The following is a 10,586-nucleotide window of genomic DNA, read 5'->3' on the forward strand; positions in this document are numbered from 1 at the left end:
ACAGAGACAGCCACACACACAGTTCCCCCAAAATAGAGTAGGCTTTTGTTACATTTGGCAGCCTGTAATAAACAGACTCTCCCTCCCATGTCCCATGGGTCAACGTTTTGTAAGTGATTCGTCTTTCTATGTGATTTTACCAACAAAAAAAGAAGAAAAACAATTAGGAAGAGAGGGAGGGAGGCAGTTCAACAGTATTGGAACAAGGCCAAAGGTGTAGAACTTTCCTTGCGTTCCCGGAAGTGTTGCTATAGCGACTGCCTCGGCTGGATCAACGCAAAAAGAGAAAAACCCGGATTTGATCAGGAAAGTTTTTTTTTTTTGGAAAAGTGTCCTAAACTACTTTTACAATATCGTTAACAGCTTAGGTTTCAATTTTCCGAATTATAATGCAAAAGCGGTCTAATTTCAAAATTACAACATTGATTGGATAAATCCACGTTTTCATACTTTGGGCAAAAATTAACTGGAGAGGATGAGTGCAGAATTCACACCGAGACAAATAGTGACCTTCCTACCAGACATCAACAAACCGGGCCAAGAGGGGACCAGTCCATGGTCCAGGTGGGTCGATATAACAATTAAACCTTTCATTTATTCATTTGTATCCTCAAATATACACAAGTAGGCCTAACTATAATTAAAATATATATATACATATATAATAAATTTGATGCTTGCTGTAATCGATATAAGCCTATTTAGAGAAGATCTAGTGGTCAGCTGCCTAAACTATAATCGATAAAAGCCTATTTAGAGAAGATCTAGTGGTCAGCTGCCTAAAATATAATCGATATAAGCCTATTTAGAGAAGATCTAGTGGTCAGCTGCCTAAACTATAATCGATAAAAGCCTATTTAGAGAAGATCTAGTGGCCAGTTGCCTAAACTATAATCGATATAAGCCTATTTAGAGAAGATCTAGTGGCCAGCTGCCTAAACTATAATCCATATAAGCCTATTTAGAGAAGATCTAGTGGCCAGCTGCATAAACTATAATCGATATCATAAACTGGGTGGTTCGAGCCCCTGAATGCTGATTGGCTGACTGTCATGGAATATCAGACCATATACCACTGGTATGACAAAACATGTATTTTGACTGGTCTAATTACGTTGGTAACCAGTTTATAATAGCAATAAAGCACCTCCCGGGTTTATGATTCATGGCCAATATACCACGGCTATGGGCTGTTTCCAGAAATTAGAACAGCCCTTAGCCTTGGTATAGTCTATTGGCCATACGACACCTCCTCGGGAGTTATTGCTTAATTGCACTAGTGACCACTAGAAGGTACGCACACACCTTTAGGCGCAACATGGGGGGGGGGGTCTAACTTGGCCACATCTACCATTCATAGATGCTAACTGCTTTAGCGCCTGACTAGCAACAATGACAAGAAGCTGACATGAGGGGAATCGTAGGTGGTTTGTTTCAGCTAGTTGACTCCAACGGAGGGGACTGTGGATCTCTCTCTCTCTCTCTCTCTCTCTCTCTCTCTCTCTCTCTCTCTCTCTCTCTCTCTCTCTGTCTCTCTGTCTCTCTCTCTCCCCCCTTAGTATGTTTGTACATTATTCAGTCACATGTGATATCTCAGACAGCATTGGTCCAACCCATAGCCATAGAGAAATCCAATTTATCATAGAGATCCGGTGTTTACAACATGACCCTAATTGTCCCCAAGGGGATTGGCTATAGTCATTAACTGAAATGTGTTAGTCACACGCAATATCTCAATTGGCCCAAGGGGGAGAGGGGGCTGTTTCATTCGTGGGGGACGACATTACTGTTGCCTTGTTTTATCTTCTTAAATTATGATTTTTTTTCAATTAATACAAATAATATCTTCTTGATCCTGTCTTTATTTATTTTTTTACTGATGTCACATCTATGCTAATATGGCTCAAATTCTCAAACTAGCCAACAACTGTAATGATGTATTAGCTAGCCAACAACTGTAATGATGTATTAGCTAGCCAACAACTGTAATGATGTACTAGCTAGCCAACAACTGTAATGATGTATTAGCTAGCCAACAACTGTAATGATGTTGTATTAGCTAGCCAACCACTGTAATGATGTATTAGCTAGCCAACAACTGTAATGATGTATTAGCTTGCCAACAACTGTAATGATTTATTAGCTAGCCAACAACTGTAATGATGTACTAGCTAGCCAACAACTGTAATGATGTATTAGCTAGCCAACAACTGTAATGATGTATTAGCTAGCCAACAACTGTAATGATGTATTAGCTAGCCAACAACTGTAATGATGTATTAGCTAGCCAACAACTGTAATGATGTACTAGCTAGCCAACAACTGTAATGATGTATTAGCTAGCCAACAACTGTAATGATGTACTAGCTAGCCAACAACTGTAATGATGTATTAGCTAGCCAACAACTGTAATGATGTTGTATTAGCTAGCCAACCACTGTAATGATGTATTAGCTAGCCAACAACTGTAATGATGTATTAGCTTGCCAACAACTGTAATGATTTATTAGCTAGCCAACAACTGTAATGATGTACTAGCTAGCCAACAACTGTAATGATGTATTAGCTAGCCAACAACTGTAATGATGTACTAGCTAGCCAACAACTGTAATGATGTATTAGCTAGCCAACAACTGTAATGATGTTGTATTAGCTAGCCAACCACTGTAATGATGTATTAGCTAGCCAACAACTGTAATGATGTATTAGCTTGCCAACAACTGTAATGATTTATTAGCTAGCCAACAACTGTAATGATGTACTAGCTAGCCAACAACTGTAATGATGTATTAGCTAGCCAACAACTGTAATGATGTACTAGCTTGCCAACAACTGTAATGATTTATTAGCTAGCCAACAACTGTAATGATGTACTAGCTAGCCAACCACTGTAATGATGTATTAGCTAGCCAACAACTGTAATGATGTACTAGCTAGCCAACAACTGTAATGATGTATTAGCTAGCCAACAACTGTAATGATGTTGTATTAGCTAGCCAACCACTGTAATGATGTATTAGCTAGCCAACAACTGTAATGATGTATTAGCTTGCCAACAACTGTAATGATTTATTAGCAAGCCAACAACTGTAATGATGTTGTATTAGCTAGCCAACCACTGTAATGATGTTGTATTAGCTAGCCAACCACTGTAATGATGTATTAGCTTGCCAACAACTGTAATGATGTATTAGCTTGCCAACAACTGTAATGATTTATTAGCAAGCCAACAACTGTAATGATGTTGTATTAGCTAGCCAACCACTGTAATGATGTATTAGCTAGCCAACAACTGTAATGAGGTACTAGCTAGCCAACAACTATAATGATGTTGTATTAAATAGCCAACAACTGTAATGATGTATTAGCTAGCCAACCACTGTAATGATGTTGTATTAGCTAGCCAACAACTGTAATGATGTTGTATTAGCTAGCCAACAACTGTAATGATGATGTATTAGCTAGCCAACCACTGTAATGATGTATTAGCTAGCCAACAACTGTAATGATGATGTATTAGCTAGCCAACAACTGTAATGATGTTGTATTAGCTAGCCAACCACTGTAATGATGTATTAGCTAGCCAACAACTGTAACGATGATGTATTAGCTAGCCAACAACTGTAATGATGTATTAGCTAGCCAACAACTGTAATGATGTATTAGCTAGCCAACAACTGTAATGATGTATTAGCTAGCCAACAACTGTAATGATGTATTAGCTAGCCAACAACTGTAATGAGGTACTAGCTAGCCAACCACTGTAATGATGTTGTATTAGCTAGCCAACCACTGTAATGATGTACTAGCTAGCCAACACCTGTGATGATGATGTATTAGCTAGCCAACCACTGTAATGATGTTGTATTAGCTAGCCAACAACTGTAATGATGTTGTATTAGCTAGCCAACAACTGTAATGATGATGTATTAGCTAGCCAACAACTGTAATGATGATGTATTAGCTAGCCAACCACTGTAATGATGTATTAGCTAGCCAACAGCTGTAATGATGTATTAGCTAGGCAACAACTGTAATGATGTATTAGCTAGCCAACAACTGTAATGATGTTGTATTAGCTAGTCAACAACTGTAATGATGTATTAGCTAGCCAACAACTGTAATGATGTATTAGCTAGCCAACACCTATAATGATGATGTATTAGCTAGCCAACAACTGTAATGATGTTGTATTAGCTAGCCAACAGCTGTAATGATGTATTAGCTAGCCAACAACTGTAATGATGATGTATTAGCTAGCCAACAACTGTAATGATGTTGTATTAGCTAGCCAACAACTGTAATGATGTTGTATTAGCTAGCCAACAACTGCAATGATGTATTAGCTAGCCAACAACTGTAATGATGTTGTATTAGCTAGCCAACAACTGTAATGATGTATTAGCTAGCCAACAACTGTAATGATGTATTAGCTAGCCAACAACTGTAATGATGTATTAGCTAGCCAACAACTGTAATGATGTTGTATTAGCTAGCCAACAACTGTAATGATGTTGTATTAGCTAGCCAACAACTGTAATGATGTTGTATTAGCTAGTAATGATGTATTAGCTAGCCAACAACTGTAATGATGTTGTATTAGCTAGTCAACAACTGTAATGTTGTATTAGCTAGCCAACAACTGTAATGATGATGTATTAGCTAGCCAACAACTGTAATGATGTTGTATTAGCTAGCCAACAACTGTAATGATGTATTAGCTAGCCAACAACTGTAATGATGTATTAGCTAGCCAACAACTGTAATGATGTATTAGCTAGCCAACAACTGTAATGATGTTGTATTAGCTAGCCAACCACTGTAATGATGTATTTGAGAGACAACAACTGTAATGATGTTTTTGAGAGACAACACGTGCTTATGTGTGCAAATGTATTTATGTTTTGCCCCATGGCTGTGCACATGTTGGTTTGAAAGTAGTTAGTTAATATCAGACATTACCTGTCTATAATAAAGTAGTTAGTTAATATCAGACATTACCTGTCTATAATAAAGTAGTTAATATCAGACATTACCTGTCTATAATAAAGTAGTTAATATCAGACATTACCTGTCTATAATAAAGTAGTTAATATCAGACATTACCTGTCTATAATAAAGTAGTTAATATCAGACATTACCTGTCTATAATAAAGTAGTTAATATCAGACATTACCTGTCTATAATAAAGTAGTTAATATCAGACATTACCTGTCTATAATAAAGTAGTTAGTTAATATCAGACATTACCTGTCTATAATAAAGTAGTTAATATCAGACATTACCTGTCTATAATAAAGTAGTTAATATCAGACATTACCTGTCTATAATAAAGTAGTTAATATCAGACATTACCTGTCTATAATAAAGTAGTTAATATCAGACATTACCTGTCTATAATAAAGTAGTTAATATCAGACATTACCTGTCTATAATAAAGTAGTTAGTTAATATCAGACATTACCTGTCTATAATAAAGTAGTTAATATCAGACATTACCTGTCTATAATAAAGTAGTTAATATCAGACATTACCTGTCTATAATAAAGTAGTTAGTTAATATCAGACATTACCTGTCTATAATAAAGTAGTTAGTTAATATCAGACATTACCCGTCTATAATAAATTAGTTAATATCAGACATTACCCATCTATAATAAAGTAGTTAATATCAGAAAATTACCTGTCTATAATAAATGAGTTAATATCAGACATTACCCGTCTATAATAAAGTAGTTAATATCAGACATTACCTGTCTATAATAAATTAGTTAATATCAGACATTACCCGTCTATAATAAATTAGTTAGTTAATATCAGACATTACCTGTCTATAATAAAGTAGTTAATATCAGACATTACCTGTCTATAATAAAGTAGTTAGTTAATATCAGACATTACCCGTCTATAATAAATTAGTTAATATCAGACATTACCTGTCTATAATAAAGTAGTTAATATCAGACATTACCTGTCTATAATAACATAGTTAGTTAATATCAGACATTACCCATCTATAATAAAGTAGTTAGTTAATATCAGACATTACCCGTCTATAATAAAGTAGTTAATATCAGACATTACCTGTCTATAATAACATAGTTAGTTAATATCAGACATTACCTGTCTATAATAAATTAGTTAATATCAGACATGACCTGTCTATAATAAAGTAGTTAATATCAGACATTACCTGTCTATAATAAAGTAGTTAATATCAGACATTACCTGTCTATAATAACATAGTTAGTTAATATCAGACATTACCTGTCTATAATAACATAGTTAGTTAATATCAGACATTACCTGTCTATAATAAAGTAGTTAATATCAGACATTACCTGTCTATAATAAAGTAGTTAATATCAGACATTACCTGTCTATAATAAAGTAGTTAATATCAGACATTACCTGTCTATAATAAAGTAGTTAATATCAGACATTACCTGTCTATAATAAAGTAGTTAATATCAGACATTACCTGTCTATAATAAAGTAGTTAATATCAGACATTACCTGTCTATAATAACATAGTTAGTTAATATCAGACATTACCTGTCTATAATAACATAGTTAGTTAATATCAGACATTACCTGTCTATAATAAAGTAGTTAATATCAGACATTACCTGTCTATAATAAAGTAGTTAATATCAGACATTACCTGTCTATAATAAAGTAGTTAGTTAATATCAGACATTACCTGTCTATAATAAAGTAGTTAATATCAGACATTACCTGTCTATAATAAAGTAGTTAATATCAGACATTACCTGTCTATAATAAAGTAGTTAATATCAGACATTACCTGTCTATAATAAAGTAGTTAATATCAGACATTACCTGTCTATAATAAAGTATTTAATATCAGACATTACCTGTCTATAATAAAGTAGTTAATATCAGACATTACCTGTCTATAATAAAGTAGTTAATATCAGACATTACCTGTCTATAATAAAGTAGTTAATATCAGACATTACCTGTCTATAATAAAGTAGTTAATATCAGACATTACCTGTCTATAATAAAGTAGTTAATATCAGACATTACCTGTCTATAATAAAGTAGTTAATATCAGACATTACCTGTCTATAATAACGTAGTTAATATCAGACATTACCTGTCTATAATAAAGTAGTTAGTTGATATTACAGACATTTCCCATCTATAAAAAAGTAAAAAATGTTTTTAGGATGCAGAAGAAGGGGAAAGAGACTGAAACAGCTCAGCCTGCAAGAAGCCAGACCCCAACTGTTTCCAAGGATGAAATCGCCCTGTAAGTCAATTCTTTTGCCTTTCGTCAGTTGACTCGCCCTGTAAAGTCAATTAATTTGCCTTTAGTCAGTTGAATCGCCCTGTAAGTCAATTCATTTGCCTTTAATCAGTTGAATCGCCCTGTAAGTCAATTCATTTGCCTTTAATCAGTTGAATCGCCCTGTAAGTCAATTCATTTGCCTTTAGTCAGTTGAATCAGCCTGTAAGTCAATTCATTTGCCTTTAATCAGTTGAATCGCCCTGTAAGTCAATTCATTTGCCTTTAATCAGTTTAATCGCCCTGTAAGTCAATTCATTTGCCTTTAATCAGTTTAATCGCCCTGTAAGTCAATTCATTTGCCTTTAGTCAGTTGAATCAGCCTGTAAGTCAATTCATTTGCCTTTAATCAGTTGAATCGCCCTCTAAGTCAATTCATTTGCCTTTAATCAGTTGAATCGCCCTCTAAGTCAATTCATTTGCCTTTAATCAGTTGAATCAGCCTGTAAGTCAATTCATTTGCCTTTAATCAGTTGAATCGCCCTGTAAGTCAATTCACTTGTTTATTACGTGTGAAGGTCTGAGCACTTCGCTGCTCAGCTCAATTCAGTGCAGTTTACATGTTCACCAGTAGAGGTCACCACAGACCAATGCTGGGTGACCTGCAATGCAATGCTGGGTGATTGTCGACTTCACTTTAAAGCCCTGTTCTTCTGTCTGTCCACGACTGCCATCAACTAAAGGTAGTGATGGGGGAAACACAGCTTCCTGAAGCATTGAGGCTTTTCAGCCAATTGGGTAAAATAAAAAATAAAAAAATAGGTTGAATTTCCCTGGGCTTCATTATCCAGTTACAGTGGACTTTAGTGACATCTGCTGGTCAGCGATAAATAGCAACGTGTGATTCGTCGTTTTTCCCCCTATGCTGATATTAGCAAAACTCCGAAGCGCTAAACTGTTGGTTTTAGTAGCCTGTAGTTAGTTGGATTACCAGGTTAGTAGCCTGTAGTTAGTTGGATTACCAGGTTAGTAGCCTGTAGTTAGTTGGATTACCAGGTTAGTAGCCTGTAGTAGCCTGTTAGTTAGTTTAGTAGCCTGTATTACCAGGTTAGTAGCCTGTAGTTAGTTGGATTACCAGGTTAGTAGCCTGTAGTTAGTTGGATTACCAGGTTAGTAGCCTGTAGTTAGTTGGATTACCAGGTTAGTAGCCTGTAGTTAGTTGGATTACCAGGTTAGTAGCCTGTAGTTAGTTGGATTACCAGGTTAGTAGCCTGTAGTTAGTTGGATTACCAGGTTAGTAGCCTGTAGTTAGTTGGATTACCAGGTTAGTAGCCTGTAGTTATTACCAGGTTGTAGCCTGTAGTTACCAGGTTAGTAGCCTGTAGTTACCAGTTGGATTACCAGGTTAGTAGCCTGTAGTTAGTTGGATTACCAGGTTAGTAGCCTGTAGTTAGTTGGATTACCAGGTTAGTAGCCTGTAGTTAGTTGGATTACCAGGTTAGTAGCCTGTAGTTAGTTGGATTACCAGGTTAGTAGCCTGTAGTCTACTGTAGTACACTCTAGTTTTTTTTGTCTTTTTCTTCAGGTTTTAAATCTTCTCTGTCTGTTGTCAGGTTCCGTAACAGCGTGAGACAGAACGCCTGTGTAGAGATGCTGCGTGGAGGGTTCCACAGGTCAGAGACACACACACACACACACACACACACACACACACACACACACACACACACACACACACACACACACACACACACACACACACACACACACACACACACACACACACACACACACACACACACACACACCTCATATAACTAATTAAACACAGGTACACACTTCATAACTAAACACAGGTACACACTCCATAACTAATTAAACACAGGTACACACTCCATAACTAAACACAGGTACACACTCCATAACTAAACACAGGTACACACTTCATAACTAACTAAACACAGGTACACACGTCATAACTAACTAAACACAGGTACACACTCCATAACTAACTAAACACAGGTACACACTTCATAACTAAACACAGGTACACACTCCATAACTAAACACAGGTACACACTTCATAATTAAACACAGGTACACACTCCATAACTAATTAAACACAGGTACACACTCCATAACTAAACACAGGTACACACTCCATAACTAAACACAGGTACACACTCCATAACTAAACACAGGTACACACTTCCACAACTAACTAAACACAGGTACACACTTCATAACTAAACACAGGTACACACTCCATAACTAAACACAGGTACACACTTCATAACTAACTAAACACAGGTACACACTCCATAACTAATTAAACACAGGTACACACTCCATAACTAAACACAGGTACACACTTCATAACTAAACACAGGTACACACTCCATAATTAAACACAGGTACACACTCCATAACTAATTAAACACAGGTACACACTTCATAACTAACTAAACACAGGTACACACTCCATAATTAAACACAGGTACACACTTCATAACTAAACACAGGTACACACTTCATAACTAATTAAACACAGGTACACACTTCATAACTAAACACAGGTACACACTTCATAACTAATTAAACACAGGTACACACTTCATAACTAATTAAACACAGGTACACACTTCATAACTAATTAAACACAGGTACACACTTCATAACTAACTAAACACAGGTACACACTCCATAACTAAACACAGGTACACACTCCATAACTAACCACAGGTACACACTTCATAACTAACTAAACACAGGTACACACTTCATAACTAACTAAACACAGGTACACACTCCATAACTAAACACAGGTACACACTTCATAACTAAACACAGGTACACACTTCATAACTAAACACAGGTACACACTCCATAACTAACTAAACACAGGTACACACTTCATAACTAACTAAACACAGGTACACACTTCATAACTAACTAAACACAGGTACACACTCCATAACTAATTAAACACAGGTACACACTCCATAACTAAATACAGGTACACACTTCATAACTAAACACAGGTACACACTTCATAACTAATTGAACACAGGTACACACTTCATAACTAAACACAGGTACACACTTCATAACTAACCACAGGTACACACTCCATAACTAAACACAGGTACACACTTCATAACTAATTAAACACAGGTACACACTTCATAACTAAACACAGGTACACACTTCATAACTAATTAAACACAGGTACACACTCCATAACTAACCACAGGTACACACTCCATAACTAACCACAGGTACACACTCCATAACTAAACACAGGTACACACTCCATAACTAAACACAGGTA

The 10,586-nt window shown here is 35.9% G+C and overlaps 1 protein-coding gene across 1 annotated transcript in view; it reads left to right on the top strand.

The window, feature by feature from the left end:
* The first annotated feature begins 274 nt into the window (after nucleotides 1-274).
* Nucleotides 275-10,586, top strand: part of ttc29 (tetratricopeptide repeat domain 29) — a 31,950-nt gene continuing 21,638 nt past the window's right edge. The window contains exons 1-3 of the mRNA XM_046319713.1: nucleotides 275-564; nucleotides 7,196-7,279; nucleotides 8,869-8,928. Of these exons, the coding sequence (XP_046175669.1) occupies nucleotides 476-564; nucleotides 7,196-7,279; nucleotides 8,869-8,928 (233 nt within the window). The 5' untranslated portion in view covers nucleotides 275-475. The remainder of the gene's footprint in view (nucleotides 565-7,195; nucleotides 7,280-8,868; nucleotides 8,929-10,586) is intronic.

This window comes from Oncorhynchus gorbuscha, linkage group LG21 (assembly GCF_021184085.1).
Source record: "Oncorhynchus gorbuscha isolate QuinsamMale2020 ecotype Even-year linkage group LG21, OgorEven_v1.0, whole genome shotgun sequence".
In the NCBI taxonomy this organism is placed as follows: Eukaryota; Metazoa; Chordata; class Actinopteri; order Salmoniformes; family Salmonidae; genus Oncorhynchus; species Oncorhynchus gorbuscha.